Genomic DNA, 18,340 nt, shown 5'->3' on the forward strand with positions numbered 1-18,340 from the left:
GTTCTCTGTCACACAGGTGGCCGGGGTTATTTCTGAGGCAGGCTTCGGCCTGCTCTGTCCTGGGGCCAGTAAGGCATGAGAGGCAGGGGTGTGAAAGCACGGGTTTGCTTTATCACAGCTCTGCAGGTGTTCCAGCTGCCGTCATCGCAGCCCTGCAGCAGCTGTCCAGATGGAGATCCTCTTTTTTTATTTCTTTGTTTTTTTTTTATGGCAGTCAGTGTGATGCAGCTGTGTAGGGCATGGCTGGGACTATGGTTTCATAAAGTGTGGTTGGGCTTGGCTACTCCTCTTTCTGTATCGTGCTGTTTCATAGAGGATCCCCCCACCCCTGTAGTCCAGGGCCTCTGTCAGTGACTGAGACAGCTCTCCCCACCACTCACTCGAATCCGGGACCGAGCACCCTCACACCCTCGGGGTCGCTGGGCATTCAGGAGCATCCATGATTCGATTGCCACAGGATCTAGCCGCAGTTGTGAAATGATCCCTCTGCTGTTCTCACAGATTACAATGTTATTTTGTAATGATTTGCAACTCAGGCAAAGAGTGTTAAGACGAATAAATGAAAAAAGCATTCAAAGGAAAAATTGAGGTCCTTTTCTTTTGAAAGAGCAACCTGTTCATCGCGGACCAACCTCCCTTGAGGAGTCTTACATTAGGGTGGACAGTTTAGCCTTCTCTTCGCATTGTCTTGATCTCATTTGACCGCGGCTTGCCTAGTGCCTGCCTTTGATCTGATGCGGCGGCTGCCTTCTTTGAGAAGGGCTTGTGAAGTGTCTGTAAACAGCGTCAACTCGTGGAGGAATGCACAGAAATAACACCTCAGCGTGGCCGGGAATCACCCTCGCTGCCTCCTCCCAGGTCCACACTGGGCTCTGAACGCTGCAGAGAGCAGGGCAGCCTTTGTGCCAGAGGACACACCCCCCTTAAGCAGGAGGTAGCATCATAACCTTGCAGGCTCTACCCATTGCTGTAAAACATGGCTCCGCATCGGTTTGTATTCACAGAGCATGTGCTGAGTTAATTGTACAGGTGACTTTCACCGGCATAACAGATGGGATGAAGTATGTTCAGAAAACAACAACCAAAACCCAGCCAGTACAATTTTTTCAATTTTGCTTTTCTTTTTTTCTTCAGCATGTGATGTGGGCGCATAGTGGGGGGGGGGGGGGGGGGGGGTGCAATCTCTGCGGCACCCCTTCAGAGTTGTTTCAGCTCATCAAGTACAGGGGCTGAAAGCTCTTATTAAATCTCATTAAAGAGCCAATTAAAGTGGAGGATCTGTGGTAGTGAGATTGCAATGGGGAAGCACTGCAATAAATAAGCTCCTTTGATGTATGTATTTTTACGGGATAAATATCAGTAAAAAAATCAGAAAAAAATGATTGCATTCATTATTAGAACTGGAAAATAATGTCTGCTTATAGTTCATTATTTAGGTTGGCCCTTTTGTATGTAAGCTGCATCACAGAACCTCTGGATTCCCTTATCGTTTGACTTGATATTAGAAACACATTTAAAATGGTGTGGGCTTTTTCCATTCAGAAATTGAAATTCAGGCTTTTTCAATTCAGCCTTATTCTCACAAAGTTATTAAAGTGTATTACATTTGCTTACAATTTAGCAAAAAAAAACAACTATAAAACAAAACCAGAATGACTGTGGATTAGAATTTTCTGATTGTACTGTAGCTGGTATTGTGTGAACCATCTGGAATTGTGATCTTAATCGATTCTGTTTTTTTTTTTCCACATTTGAAGGAGATGACAGCTAGCAAATTGAATTTATGAACAGAACAGTGTTGACGCTGCCACATAATTATAACAATGCCATCGCTTCAGTTTTTAACAGAGAAACAAAGTGATGAATATCGATAGGATGTAGCTTTGCTCTTCTCTGGTGAGTTTTTAATTCATCAGGAATTTCATAAAATATGAATAGACTCAGTGTGCCCTTAGGACACTCGTGTGCCCCTATCTGCAGTGAGCCAAACTGAGCAGAACCCCTAAAGACAGATAACCTGATTTCTGGATTACAGGTAAAGCAAATGGATCTGCTATTTGTACTTGTAATTACTAAAGCAGGGAAGATTCCGATTTATTACCAGCTGTTTTTCACAAAATAAATCTTTGCAAATGAGTGTGCTGCTCAAAAAGAATAGAACAGCACCTTTATTACCAGGGGCAGCGCAGCTTGGTACACTCTCACAGCTTCTTCTTGGCATGGAGAATGCAGTGCAGTCTGCAGATGTGTGTTGACAGGGATGTGGACTGATATGTGGACAATATTTACCTTTTGTTGACTTGAGCGAATAATGTCTTCGTATCAGATTGTTGCATGAATGGATAGGTAGACAGATGGACAAGCAGTTGAAAAGTTTGGCATATACACCACTGAACATGATAGTTAAATGCATGAACAGACTAAAAGTTTGACAGATGAATAAATATTTTAACAGCGATGGATCAATAGAGTCTTGTCCGTGCCCTTGGTATGTAACCTGACATCTGTGAGCCAAAGGGCGAGGTCCATGGGACAGCAGTGGATTTACCTGCCTGAGAGAAATATTCGTGGCCAGACAGAAACAACAGTTATCTGACCCTCTCATCTCTAGGAGTCGGCGAGGTCTGGTGTGCGAGAGGATTACGAGGTGGAGAGATAGCTCTGAAGGTCTGTGAGACTGGTGTGGCTGAAGAAGACTGATATCAGTTCCTTACCTCTCAGGTCCTGGGGATAGTTTCTGCTGCACACGGACCTGAAGTAATAGGTCACAGAGATGAGAGCTGTTGCACTTAAACCAATCCCTGAAGGTTATCATTAAACCCTGCTCCGTTCACAAGAGCTTTAGCCAAATCCAGCTTGTCAGCTGCAGTAGGTACCTTTTCATTTTAAGTGGCACCAATGCAGCATTAAAGTCAAAGTTTATCTGTCTCTATACTCGCTTAGCACAAAAGTACATCTGTGCTATTTAGATGTTACCCTGAATATGTTTTACTTTTGAGTTGAAAAGTAAGTCAGAGGTCAAGAATAATAATTTTATAATACGTATAGCTTTTCTGTTCATTTTGTCCATGTTCCTGTTGGTTTATTAGCTACTTCATTGGTTACAAAATTCACAATTCAAATTGTATTCTTGAGTTATTCAAAAGTGTGGCTTTACCTTGCAGTTCAGATATAAATACTTAGGCATCAATATAAATGTTGCCAGATATTTAGTAGATGCATTGTTAATAAGCACATTCTGTGTGCACTTGTACTTATGTGGATGTTTGACTGAATTACTTGTTGTCAGACTGACAAAGTCAAGTATCTAAAAAACTGCAAACACCTTTCTCCTTTAAACGTCTGCTTGTGGATAGCTGGATATTGCAGAGGAAAATTCTGTATTTCTTTCAAATTGATATCCATCTTTTCTTACACAGAAATCACAGCACTTGACTCTCTTCTCCAATGCAGATACTCTTGTGCTACACATACTGTAATAAGCACCTACCTGCTGCCAGTTACCTTGTCTTGAAGCTAATCTCTAGTGCGAATTCACAAATCCGTAAGATAGCTGTACTTGTTATCCCTTAATTAAAAATGTGACAGAGCACACGTCAATATATTATAACACGAATGAGGAAAGGAGTCAGACTCCAGAGCTTATTGGTGCATTCAGCAGCCCAGGGCACCAGCAAGAAGTGCTACATGATATAGGCCCTGATGTGAAGATCAGAGTAACAGGCGCAAAGGTTCACAGTGAAGGAGGCTCTGCAGACACTTTCTCACCAAAGGAAATCCTTTAGGTGTAAAATAAAGAATTGTTCTTTACTGCATAATGAAGTCATTAATAAGCTAAGGGCTGTTAGTTGCAGCTTGTGAAGATGTAATATTGCATGAGGTTCAGAAGATTTTGCAGGTCTCAACCCTACCTAACTCATTTGGGAGGCAATTTCCTGTGCATGTTATTGTCTTTCTGAAAAAAATCAGAAACATTAAGAAACAAAGGTTACCTCTTTACAATTCACAAACATCTCATCTTTGTTTCCACAGACCGAGACATAACAATTAATGCATCTTTTGTACTGCTCAAAGGGACACAGGCAAAGGTGTCATAAAGGGAAGACGTAAACCTGAGTGGCTTAGTTTGAGTACAGAAGCAGCTATCTAGAATGTGCGTCAAATCTGGTGTTAGTGGAAAGCAAACTGTTGTATACTAGTCTGCTCCTGCATACCGAATCCAGCCCTTCACTGGTCACAGAAAACAGATAGGTGGCATGTGTGTTGCATTAGCTTTTACTGCAACAGTGTTGTTTTTTAGTCTAATTATCATATTTTTTAAAAATATAACATTTTATGTGTTACAGTATATAAAGATATACAGTGCATAGCCTAGCTACTGTTTTAAAATGTACAGTAACATGGCTGTACAGTTTTTTTTCCTGAAAAGGGGATTAAATGCCATGAACAGAGCTCTCGTATTAGACCATTAAGTATGGTACAGTACTGTAACATTTATGTACTGGAAGCCTACTTCTTTAAATCCACTTAATATGGGATCATGTCAGTAAAGGGGAATTTTAGTAGCTGAAAATCAAAATAAATTAAATATATTAACATTTAACATTATTAAGAATATTAATGTATAAATATAACATATAATGTATTTATAAAGCTTTATTTTTAATCAGCAGAAAATTAAGAATTAAGTTCAAAGGTACCTTTATTTTTAAAATCAATTATATTAATTGATTTTAAATCAATTATTACTGTTGTCAGGAATGTTACTCTCATGTATTTGTCTAAAATAGTATTTTAATTATATCTATTAAGATGGTTTTTATTGCCAAAAAGGATTATCATCTGATTTGCTCTGATTGATTAAAAATTTCATGTTAAATGTGACTTTCGTGTGAAAAATTTAGTAACATAATGTGTTTTTGTGAGTTCATATTTAATAGATGATTAATCTACATTCCTCTTAGATAACCTTAAAAGAAAAATCGGTCAATGGACTTAAGTGCTATGTATCAATGGGCTGTTTTTTACTGACCCAAACACATTTGTAAATTATGTGCTGTACAGCATATTTTTAACACAGTTAACAACTACTATTTTCATTTATGAGAGTAACAAATAACACATTTGTTTTCCCTTAAAGCTGCACCAAGATCTTTTTCTATATACTGTACTGTATCTGAAACTATGTTATCATAAACTAAAAAAATTTGGGAAAAAAATAGACTTGCTATTTTCAAATGTACTGCAGTTGTAGAATCGCTGAGCAGTTCAGGGGTTATACAGTACCAATTCATCTGACAACCACACACAGCTACGGTGCTTTAAGGATTTACTGTGCCACCTGGGAGTTTTAAAGAGTAGCACAGTCCTGCATCAGATTATTTGAAAAAGTAAAAAAGCCATGATGCAGTACCTATCGCAATATACCAAGTGACACCTCGCACATTCTAGATGGCTGCATCTGCACAGCAAAAACAGTTCATCTATTGGTAAAGCCCAAAGATTTTTTTTAGTTGATACAAAAATAATTAAATAATTCAACATCATCGGTTACCTTTTAATGCAGTTTAGGTTATGGTAAATACATCTTCTCCGTGTTTGTATGTATACTTCATTTGGAGGTTTCTCAAATATATAAACACTTTCCAGGAGAACACTGTGCCCAATCCACTTGACTCACCTAGTTGCTTTGTCGAACAAAAACTCTACGTGGTCCAAATTAAAGCCTGTTCTAGCACAGTAGTATAGTGGCAATGAGTGAGCATCCTCTTCCGTAATTAAGCTGCTCTGTATCTGAGATGCTCCCTCTGAACTTACCTAGTTCCTGAGGCTTGGTCATTATGGATGATGAATTGTGCTACAGTTAAGCCAGAAGTAGGACAAATTGATCAAAGTGTCAGTTGCCCCCTGTGATGACTAGAAACCCAGGGAGAAAGAAAGACAGCTGTCTAAAAGTGCATTGCACCACATGTGTGAATTAAAATAGTAAATACACAAGTGAGATATGAAAGTCTGGGTAGTTAAAAAATAGTCAGCACATTGCATTTCAACTATACTGTAGTGTCATTTGGATTGCAGAAAGAAAATGTGCATCAGAAATAAAGTGCTCTCCTTGCTTCTGTGGGGATTTGGAGTCAGTTTATAGTTGGACGTGAACTGTCTCGCACCATTGTCACATGGGAGAAGGGATATGTAATTTTTATTTGGCAGCAGGGAAGGTTAATCAAATTCAGTATCATCATAGAACTGCACATCACAATATATAAACACAACTACATGCCATTAAACGGCAAGGCTAATTAAGTTTGATTTAATCTGGGTTACTTTTAAATACAGTATGTACACAGCACAGCCACTTTGATTTCAGTTTAGCCCTTGGGAAGTGCCTAAGGAATAATAAGAGACCAACTAAAAGAATTAATGAGGTACATTTTTTAGACCTTGGCAATATGTATTACATTTAATATCTTTATTTTGTATTTTCTTTTAATGTTTTGGATTGAGTTATTTCAGGAGGAGCTGCCTGGCACTGTGAAAACCAAAAAACTCTATATATATTGCCATTGAGTTAATCAGGGAAAGAGTGGCATTACCTAAAATTAATTAGGCAGACTTGTCTGCTTGTTCTGGTCATAATTTCTATTTGTTAGCTGTCATCTCTTCTAAGTGCGTGAGAAAATAAACGATTGATTACAATGTCTGAAAACACATATCTACACTATGGATACTCTATGGCAATTCTTAGGTGAAGCTCCTTCCCCTATTGTAAACATTTTAAGAGCTGTAACTCACTCATGTTGTCAATGTCCATAATTCAGTTTAATGATTGTAGTTTAAATTTATGTATGATCTGGAATGCAGTGAGAAAGAGAAGCCAGTGAGTCATTAGCAGAGAGTGGAGATAGCTGACCCAGATAGAGACCAAAGTTTATTTTAGACTACAGGCGTATAGTCACGAAATCTTTATACTGTATGATGTGATTTAATGTATAGGTTTAACCTACCATTGCAGCCATATGTTAAGAGTTTGGAATTTTCTGTCTTGCTTGTTTTTGTTTTTTAGTTTTGTCCTGCAGTGTTACAGAACAAAGAGCTGCAGTGGCTTGGAGCATATTTTTCTGCTACTTTCCAAGCCTAGTCTGAGTGTCATTGACAGAACAATGATAGAGCACCCAGGTATCGACAAGTCCCATACTAAATCTTAGTAAGGAGCACTTAGCTCCCTGACCGCGAACCCCAGAAAAGGTATTCGTCAGCGACAGTGCACATATCCCATCACCTTCATGTGGAGATTTGTCTGTGTTTATTATACGCACATTGTTTGCTACTTACTCACCACAAGCTGTGCATAGTTTTGTTTTTTTCCAAAGTACATATATTGCTTAAATGTTTGATGTCATGCATTTAAATTCTGATGATTTGAAAGGAATAGTAATACACAACCACAGTACAAATAAGTGTCTGTCTTTAAAGCTTTATAGAAACATGTGCCATCAGCCCATATCTTGGTAGTTGTGGAGCTGCAGCTATCTCTTTCAGCCATCACTAGCAACAGTCTTTAAAATGTTTGCTTAAAGCATAATAAAGTTTATAAAATAGAAGAGGCCATTTAACCCTCCTTGTCCATTTAGTAGCTAGTATCTTATTGATCCAAGGATCTCATCCAGGTGTTTCTTGAAAAAAAAACAGGATATCTGCTTCAAAAACATGGCTGGGCAGCTTGAGTAGCCTGATTGTGTCCTACGATGTGGCTTCTTCTTCATTAGCTCCTTCTTCTGCCGCACATACAGTATTTAGTGGTTAGCCCATGAAGGCAGAAGGCCACCTTTCCACGTGCAGAGGCTGGGAGTATCCAATGAGGGCTGTCATGTGGGAGCTCATGCATCTCTTTCACCCTCTTCCCTGCAGAAGGAGACGAAACTGGTGTGATGGACAGCCTGATGGAGGCCCTGCAGTCGGGGGCAGCTTTCCGCGACCGTAGGAAGCGAGCTCCACGGAACGGTAGGTCTATCCTGCAATTGGCAGTGGGGTCCAATGATCGCAAAGTCCTGCTGCGCTGCTCCCTGTTCAGTACAGATGCAGCCATTCAAAGTGCGCGTCACAGACACGTACCGCAGGTGACGTCGCTCAGTATGACGCAAGATGACGCGTGGCACCGCAGTACGTGATTGGTTGACCGACAGGGGCACTCGTGGTCCGTTGGTCTGTCGTAGAAAGACTTACAGTAAAAACGTCTTTGCTGTGCCCGTTGTAGATATTGAATTTTACCACTGAAGGGAAATCTTAGTAGCTGAGCATAAAAAGAATAGGAGCATACTGTAACGCGTGTGAAGGCCATAAACGATATTAATTTTGGAACATAAACATACAGTATATACTGTAGCTGGTCTTGGTACTTTAAAGAAAAAAATACACACCAGTATTCCATTTCTCCCTAAACATTTTAAGCTTTGAAGTCTTTAACTAACATGATACCGGAGTCAACAAGCATACTTTTAGAATTTGATTAAAAGGGAATATAATATGGAATCGCGTATCTAAAGAATTTAATAACGGTATTCGTGTGCTGCGACAGGGCTGTGTAGGGCTTTTTCGCCTGCCTGTTCATGCGAGCTGTCTTCTAGCCGACTGGTCTAGGTGCGTGACTAGCAACTGGGAGGTTGTGTGATCGAATCCAGCTGGTGCCGGACTTTTCTTTTAACAAACATTTCTTCGAAAAAATAGAATAGCGATATTATGGACAATAAATTGACTTTTATATTTCAAAATATCGCAACATGAACGATATTTGCGATATTTTGAACATATCTTCCCTTCTGACAGCGGTTCCTCCTTCTATTGTGTGTGTGTGTGCAACAGAGTAAATTTTTATAGAGAAATGGAGGCTGGACAGTATGCGTTACAATATAAACATTTATATTGATTTAAATCGTGTTCTGATTTAAATCGCAAACGCGTGTTTAATTATGTGTTTTTTAATCATAATCAGGCTAATGCATTTCTACATTTTCTGTATGAACCAGCTTAGAGGTTCATACAGAAAGACAGCTTGTGTTTAAATTGAGTGTAAGGTAATTTATGCTTCTAAAGTCATGGTCAGCATTTATTATTGTACTGTGCTGTAAACTTTTTCTGTGCCTAGTCACATTATTTGATAGCGTTTTTATTGCGTTATTAAATCCGGTGGCGCTGTGTGTTAGAGTAGTTTCCTGACTCCCTTGTCACATGGTCTGTGATTGAATCCCATAGAACTATGACTTTATTTTTTAACAAACATTTCTTTGAAAAAATGAAACGTTTCCCTTGGTCAGAGATTAAATAAAACCTCACTCGCACCAAACAAATTTATATTTCTAAATATCACAAAATACGTTCATTGTCTTCCAATCGAGTCGAGTTGACATTGGAAGCCTGCCACACCCGGACTGTTAAACCAACGCATTAGCACGTCAAAGCCCATCGAGGGTATTGAGCCAGTATTGCCTTTAGTATTCCCCCCTCTCCCCTCAATTCAATTCAATTCAAGGTGTTTTATTTGCATGACAGATGGGTACAAGCAGTGTTGGGTATGTATATTGTAACGCTTACGGCAGACAGGCACTGTGTAAGAGCCGGCGCACCAGAGCAGCGCACCGAGGGAGCGTCTGCATTTCTAACTTAGTTTTTAAAATTAGTCAAGCAATATGAAGCATCTCCTTTTACTTAGTGCCTGAGCATAAAAAGAATAGGAGCATACTGCAACGCGTGTGAAGTCCATAAACGATATTAATTTTGGAACTTAAACATACAGTATATGGCTGGTCTCGGTACTTTAAAGAAAACATACACACCAGTATTCCATTTCTCCTAAACATTTTAAGCATCGAAGTCTTTAACTAACGCGATACCGGAGTCAACAAGCATACTTTTAGAATTTGATTAAAAGGGAATATAATATGGAATCGCGTATCTCAAGAAATTAATAACGATATAATTATATTCATGTTGCAAAAGAACTGCAACGGACATAAAAACTCCCTTGCTTTTAACAGAGCGTTCCATAATTTCTAACTACGAAAATGCCAGGTGAAAGGATTTGTAAACATATTTTGTTAAAGCAAGTCAGAACCCATTCAGAGCCTACATTACATTTTAGCGTTTCATTCTGAGCAGAAGACCCTCACACCTGAAGAAGGGGGAGGTGTTTTTCGCTGGAAATCTCGCCTGCTTCTACTTTACAACCGGAGTGCTGGCTGTGACGAATTAAACCGGTATTACAGGTTACAATCACAGACCATGTGACATGGGAGTCAGGAAACTAACACAGCGCCACCAGATTTGATAACGCTATGAAAACGCTATAAAATAATGTGACTAGGCACAGAACAAGTTTACAGCACAGTACAAAAATGCTGACCATGACTTTAGAAGCATAAATTGCCTTACACTCAATTTAAACACAAGCTGTCTTTAGCCCTCTAAGGTGGTTCATACAGAAATGTAGAGATCCAGGCTCAGAACACACAGCTTCATTAGCGAATACATATGCAGGACAACTAGAGAAGACGTTTTACAGAGGATGGATTTTTAGAAACATCCCATCAGTGACATCACTGAAGTCAACTCCTAGGTACTGTAACTGTCGTGTGGATAGTTTCACAAGAATCAGACAAAGGTTTAAGCATCGCTTGTTCTAGATAAAACTGCAAAAAAAAACAACAACCCATAATGTACTTCTTTGCGGCTCTGTTTGCCCAAATCATATATTCACAACGTGAAATCTAGAAAATAATATTACGTAACCAAAATCCGCAATATGGAAACAGAACCTGTGTAATTGTTGATAGATGATGTACTCGTAACATTTTTTCAAGACGAACTACAACATTTAAAAAATGACTTGTATGTACTTGATATCTCTAATCAATCCACGGGTCCCAGCACGAAACGAAAGTAAAACGCATACCGTTTCGCGCTTCTTATTAGTTGCTCAAAAGTAATTTGACCGTATGAAATGCATAATATAAACCTAGAAACATATACGTGAGTAGTACTTAAGCACTGTAGTATCGGTGTTAAGACATACCTCTCAAATACTGTAAATCAAGTTAAAAATATCTCAAGATTCTGGTCATAATGAAACCATGTTTCGTGTATGTTTTCTTTAAAGTACCGAGACCAGCCATATACTGTATGTTTATGTTCCAAAATTAATATCGTTTATGGCCTTCACACGCGTTGCAGTATGCTCCTATTGTTTTTATGCTCAGCTACTAAGATTTCCCTTCAGTGGTAAAATTAGATATGAATATTCAATACTTAAACGGGCACAGTTAAGACATTAAATATACATATACATACTGTATACAGTACAGTTTGCATACGGTAATATGTTTATGTCCCTAAATCAATCTCTTTTATGAGCATGTGAAAGGCATGGTGAATCACTGTACTTTGCATGATTGGAAAAAAATGCGTGATTGCGAAATGCTGTGGCGTTACTTTTACAAAGACGGTCAATGAAAAAAAGAATGTGGACCAGGGCAATACTTTGAGTTTACAGCTTGTCCAAGGTCATTTATTATTAATACTATTATTAATATCTTCGTTAAAGACTTTGATGGCTACAGCTCAAACATGAGAGGTTGAGCTTTATTAGCTCCACCTTGCGGAAATTCCGGATACTATTATTTTGCTAGCGGTATTTACCGGTAACTCGCGGTATTTACCGGTAGCTTGCGGTAGACTGCGTACAGCATACCGGAAAATAATGCGGTATCGCCCGCGCATTTTGAATGGCTGCATCTGTACATTTTAGGTGCACACTGTGTTTGCTTGGGCATAGGGTTGAAAATATAATGTTTTAAGCTACTGTTCTGAATATTAAAATGAGCAATGAGAAGGGTTAATATCACTACTGAAATTTAAATAGCAGCTAGAAAAAAGAAGACATACCATATATACTGTATAACCTTATCAGTTCTGTGTTGAAGACTCTTGAACCTATTAAATGCATCTGTCCTTGGTGCCCTTCCTAAAGGATTCATTGTCACATTGTCATTCTTAAGCCACAGATTATTGTATGTAATGAATGGATGCTGTGGATCCACAGAGACACATTGACATACGGTATATCTTATTCTATTACCTCTGCTCTGAAGAGTGTCCATATCCAGGTAGTGAGGTGGGAGAACACAAGGGCAGTTTGTTCCACAGGACACTTCTGGTTAAAGTGATGCCAGCCTTGCGCTGTGAGAAATTTGTGCAGCCTTCACAGTGACACTGACGAATTTGACCGAACACCAGTTCCATGTCCATGTAGATTTTCAAACCGCAATGCATGTGAGTCACCTTGCATCCTAGTGAGAGGCTGTTATATGTTATGTCAGACACCAAACTGATCAATCCTGCAGGACAGTGAAAAGCTAATGTCAAAGCACATCATTACAGACGCGGCTGTGTACTGGAATGACACTTGTGATGGACCATGGGTGGCATTTTCGTGGAGCTCTTAAATACAAAACACTTAGAGATTTTGTTTTTAGTCCATTAACTCTCAGGCCCCAATCCCAATGTCAGGCAAGGAACATTTTGAAACAGGTGTATTTTTTTTTTATTTAAAAATACTGATGTATAACCTTGTATGTCAAGGTGTGCATCTTTTTAGAAAATACCAATAAAGTGATGAATCATGCCACACTTCAGAAAACATTCTGACTCTGAGCTCCTGAATCCCTGCAGGTCACATCTTGACAAAATTCTGCCAGTGGCTGGCAAGGATAAAGAGCTACTCCTTCACAACCTGCCTTTGTTTGTGTTTCCTGAATTGCTAAGAAAATCTGACATCCAGTAGAAAATTGTATTTGTCTAAAACCCTTTTCTCTGGTTCATTCTGAGCCAGTGTGTATTTAGTGTCCCAGTACTTGGCATTCTCGTTGACAGTATCAAAAGTGTTTCACAATGGCAAGTTGCCTTTGCCCTTTTGAAAGGCTTCCTGCTTGATGTGTTTCTCTTTGTTTGGTTCATCAATGTTACAGGTGATCAAAGCCCTTCCAGTCCAACATCATGGTGGACAGGTGCCAATAAGGGTAACGAAGCAAATCTCTGTTGTTTACCTCCATTCCCCTCTATCTAGGCAGTAATTCTGACTAATCCACACTAGAGCTTGTATAGAGACTCATGATTCAAACCAAAAGCTGGTGTAAGCACCCAAGGATGCACAACGCTGAGCTCTGATAATCTCCCAGCCCTCATTCTGTCGAAGATCTGCAGAGATCTTGCATGATGATTCTATGCACCGTTCAGCACAGTCACCCTTTTCACTTTTGTGTTACACACCATCGCTGTTTGCTTTTCTTTAGTTTTCGTTTTGCTTTGGGGTTTTTTGGAAGATGCCAACTTCTGCCCTTCAGTTTGTTTCTTTCTTTGAGTGAACATTCAGTTCACCAGAGAAGCCATCTGAAGAGCTGGGAGAAGCTGATGAATCAGTCTGGTTAAACTGTTAACCAGGCAGTTTAGGTAGCTCATAAAGAGCTATATTAGAAGAGAAACCTGTATCCACATTTGCCCTCCAGAACCAGGACTGGACTCTCCTTGTCTAGATGCAAGGAACCAGCCTCTGAAAAACCTCCTTGTTCCATCCAAGGTCCCCTTGGGACAGACTTTTTGGTGAGCCTAAGATGAGATGCAGTGATTTCCCACTTGTATCTCCTCTTCTTGTTAACCTTGCAGCATTAGCTGGTTGGCCCAATATTGAACATCAGCTGGAGCCTGCTGCCTACATTCCTTATGGCTTTGAATTATGCTAGAATCCATCATGCCCTCCACCCTATTGTTGTCAGATGCAAAATCAGCTACAAAAGTATTCCTTGTGCTATCTAGCTCCTCATACTCTTTTGTAATTGAATATTTAACCCAAAATTAAGCACAGGACCGATATAGAGTCACTAGATGAATTTAAATGAGATATCAGATATTTGAATAATACTAATTTGTGTACATGAAAAAGAAAACTGCAGATATTTTCACTTCCTTAGTTTCATCCCTGTACCAAAGGCTCAGTATGATTTCCTTGGTGTTGATCAGCCCACTCAGACACCTAACCAGCTACGTACTATTTTTACCCTCTCAAGCCTGCACCATTAAAGCATGTCACCACTGCCGGCACGTGCGTTTGCTTTTAGGAAATGTTCCGTCATGGGGGGCTCATGCCTCCATCAATTCCTACACGAGGATTTTTGACTTGTTTCCCAGCTTGGCATTCTGCTTGCAAATGTCAAACGTTGCACAGAGCACCCAAAAATACTTCCCCTTAATGGATTGCGGCCTTTTCTGCCCTGGCCTACTTTGGAAGAACAGTGACAGAAAGTTATTTCTTTGCCTTTCCAGCCTTTCCCTCTGAGGGATGCCTGCTGTGTGCGTGTGAGTGTGTTTATCTGTGGAACTGTATGTGTGGTTAAGTACAGTCTACCATGGCTTCCTTGTATCTGAGAAAAGAATGGTTCCCTCAGTGTGATTGCATTCATGTGTGTTCAGGTACTGCTGTCCTTCCCTATGTACTGAATCTGTCCACTGGTGGGATTTCCTCTGCCCTGTCCTCTGTGTCCTCTGACAGTGACTTTCTTGTCCTGTCTTTAGTTTTACAAACAACCAAGAGTTTGCTTAGTCACTGAGTTAAATATACTGCTCACTCTGCAGTGCCTGTGCACAGATTTTAAAATGGTATGCAGCCCCTTTTGAAAGTTCATCATGGTTATCTTATAGCTTTACCAATCTTAAACTGGGCACTTACTCCATTTTGCCTGGATTCATCACATTTCTCTTAATATTGTTTCCATCTTTCTTTTACTTCTGTCTTCTCAACTCTTTATCCTGATTTTGAGATGGATGTAATAGTTTTTTCTAAGAAAATCTGTTTGTGACTAAAGAACTGTTATTTTTGGGTGGGGCTAACACTATATACGGTATACAATATAAAATATATGAGCCATGGGGTGATATTTGTGTGAATGGTGGAAAAGCTTTTATAATGCCGATATGGCAATGTGAACCATCACTGCAAGACTAGATTAAATGTGCTGTGTATATGGAAGGATCTACATAAGGATCAGGTTACCAGGCAGAGTGCAAGCCTTAAAGGTGTGCTTTAAAATAGAAAGAAAGCAATCACATCAGCAACAAAAAGAACAAGAAAAAACAATAAAGTTTGTTGATTCAGTGGTAGAATCTTGTTCAGATGTCTTTCAAAAGCTGTCTTTGGAGGAATCTGCTGTTCTTTTTTTCCATAAAAGAGAAAATGTAACAAGTATTCCACTTGCTCAATAGGATAGCAGATACAGTATATGATGTTATTGTGGGGTAAGAATAATGTCGGTGATGATTCCCCTTTGGTTATCCGCACTGGTCTGCAGGTAAGGATTTGATTTTTATAGTGCTTTATATCCTCATGTTCCTAACTTTCACATAATTCTGGTTGGACCAATTACTATCAATCATGTAGGCGGTATTAGAAATAAACATGTCTGCATTGTTATTTTGCTATTGTTTTACTTTAGGTGAAAACATCTTTTAAAAATTTCCACCACACAATTGTTGACAGTTATAATGGGATATCAAGCGTGCAGGCAACCTCTAGAGTAGCTTTTCAATTAACCCTTTTCACGCAATAAGTTGACATAATGCAGCTACAGAAGAGTGCCATCAAAGTCTGAATTGTTGTGAAATTAAATTTCTGGAGGTCCGCTTTTTTCTGAATTACCAAGATCCTAAAATGATAGATCACACTGTATTTAATAGTATAAATTGCAGGCAATCAGAGAAGCTTCATGGCCAAAGTCAGTCTGAAAAAGTCAACAAGTAAAGTCAACATGTAGCGTCTATAAAAGATATGTCCCCACATGTAATTGGAATCAGATGCAAATGGTGACTTATCCTATTGCAGCATGAATGTAGCTTTTGGAAAATTTCTGATAAAACCGTATTCTATAGTGCCTTTAAGGTGTAGTCTGGAATCAACTTGAAAACCCAAATTGTTTTTCAGGCTTCAAAAGTAAACAGTACAAAGCTTGGTTTTGAAAGAAGTTACAAATGAAGGCAACAAACTGCACAATCAACCTAATTTTATTTGAATTCACTTGTGACTGTAAGCATTTCACACAACACTGTGCATCTGTGCATTAAACTGGTCTCTAAATCTTATTTATTGGGCCACATATTTACCTATGTAATTGGGTCATCTTAAAAAAAATATCCTAAACTAGTGTATTGTTTTCCTGACACCTGTGTCCCTTATTACAGCACATGGGTAGATTTACTAAGAGATTAAGAAGTGGGTACCTTATCCATTCAGATGCACGGTGCCTTAGGCAGTAATTGCTTTAAGCTAAAGAGAACCATAAACAACCAAGTGCCTCCAGCCCAGGAAAGCGTGATCTAATTTCTATACCACAGCCAGTTTTCATTTTGATTTTTTTTGGTTATTAAAGCCATAAACTAAATACAAATGTGTTGGCAAAGCATTCCAGTCCACTGAGATGGAATAGAATGCAGGCAGGGTGCACCTTGTTCACAGCATGGGTATGCTTTATGGCAGCATGGCGGTTCATATTTCTCAGCCAGAAAAATCATTATCAGGATTCCTGGGGTAAGCACTGGAGCAGGTACTGTCCGTGGGTCACAGACACAGAACACGTGCTCTGTTACTTCATAATTCTCTCCGATTGCCCCGGCAGATTCTCTGTTCCTTAAGTGTAGAGTGTGTAAACTCCCCCAGTGACCACAAACTTTTTCCATCTTTCTTAGAGCTATTTCTGGAAATGCTGTTCTATCGGGTTGGGAGCTACTCATGTAATCGATTGTGTTTGCAATCGATTTCTACTCTCCTTAGCAAGCCACATATTCAGTGGGTCTTTCATATAAAGCATCCCCAAGGCATATTAATCAGATTTCAAGTGGGAGAATCCAATCTTATTTATTTACTAGCTTTATAAGTGATTAAAAGACAATGCTTTCTGCCTCTCCTGCATTACCGTATAAATATCTTCCATCAGATGTCTCCTATTGTCATTAGGGGCTCTTTGATGATGACTGGAAGAGGATCAACTTGCCTCCATTAAAAGCAGAGATGCTTTGATATAATATAAGCTAGAGTTATGGGATTTCAACCAAACTGTCTCATCTCCTCAAGACTTGTAGTTAATTCACTGTGGCAGGGGAGAAAGTGGGCTTCTGTATGTTTAATGAAGATTAAATTACCTTTTTTCAGTCATAAAATTTTCAAGGCAGAAAGGGGATGAATCTATGAAGTAGCAAATGAGACAGAAAGAGAAAAGGAGAGCAGGGAAGAGGGCTGCGCAGGGACTGAGTTTTTTGAGTAATGAAATCAAAGGTCCTGTAATCAGAATGTGACATCTGTATCATTTTTATCCTTGTCCTAATGGCACAGGGTTGGCAGAAAGAGGTGGTTAGTTTACCATTTTGAGTATCCTTGGTTTTCTGTTCACCTCTTAGCTCCACAACTCATTTCTTCCATGTTAATTCATCCTGCCATCACTGAGACTAAGAAATTTTACACGTGCTGCTTCAATTTTCAACAGGTGAGCAGAGTCCTTTGTTTTGCTACCAGTTACATGCTCATTTCTGGCTGTTCCAGAAGGTAATGCAATACCCTAGCAAAGAGACTGTTTTTTTACTGTCTTTGTTAATGATACAATCTGGATCTGCAGCCTTTCTCAGCTGATGAGAAAGGAGTTCTGTCTGAACCTGATTGCTTATTACAACAAATCAGTGAATCTCTGTTTAGACTAGCGGTATTGTTTTCTTGTGATAATAATTTGAATGTAATGAAGGAAAACATTAAATGCTTGTTATTCATACGATACCTACAAATCCAAAAAATGTGATTTTAAAGAGTCTTTATTGGTATTTGTGCTTTGACCTGTTTAGTTTGAGCTATGGTTACTTGGCTAAGTATATGGAATCAGAACCCCCCTTACCCCCAATAAACTGAGAGGGTTCTGAACTGGTTTTGTACTGGGGTGATACTGGGAACACTGGGAAACAGTGCTATTGAGGTATGAATTGGATGGAATTGGGCCCTGTTCTCCTCCCAGATTTTCACAGAAATACAGATCAATTCATTAAGGCTTTGCTGTTTCTGCCTTGGTTTGTATTTGGCACTTCAAAACATTCGAAGCACTTGAAAATAAGTCATGTGAAGGAAAGTAGTGGTAGGATATTGCTTTACAAATGCAAAGGAATGACTTGAGATAGCATTACAATAGCCAAAGAACCATTATGTTCAGCTGTAATTGTGTTGTTGCATTTCAACTGCTGCACGTGGTTGTCATTTTTATTAAGTCAG

The 18,340-nt window shown here is 39.2% G+C and overlaps 1 protein-coding gene across 6 annotated transcripts in view; it reads left to right on the top strand.

Moving 5' to 3' along the window:
* diaph2 (diaphanous related formin 2) overlaps positions 1-18,340 on the top strand; it is a 498,271-nt gene that overhangs the window by 435,689 nt on the left and 44,242 nt on the right. For 4 of the 6 annotated variants that reach the window (XM_088924957.1, XM_088924961.1, XM_088924958.1 and 1 more), the window contains 2 exons: positions 7,909-8,001; positions 13,017-13,067. In XM_088924957.1, coding sequence (XP_088781083.1) covers positions 7,909-8,001; positions 13,017-13,067 — 144 coding nt within the window. The remainder of the gene's footprint in view (positions 1-7,908; positions 8,002-13,016; positions 13,068-18,340) is intronic. The other 2 variants (XM_088924960.1, XM_088924962.1) reach the window with 1 other exon arrangement.

This window comes from Atractosteus spatula, chromosome 9, assembly GCF_055471065.1.
Source record: "Atractosteus spatula isolate fAtrSpa1 chromosome 9, fAtrSpa1.hap1, whole genome shotgun sequence".
Taxonomy (NCBI): domain Eukaryota; kingdom Metazoa; phylum Chordata; class Actinopteri; order Semionotiformes; family Lepisosteidae; genus Atractosteus; species Atractosteus spatula.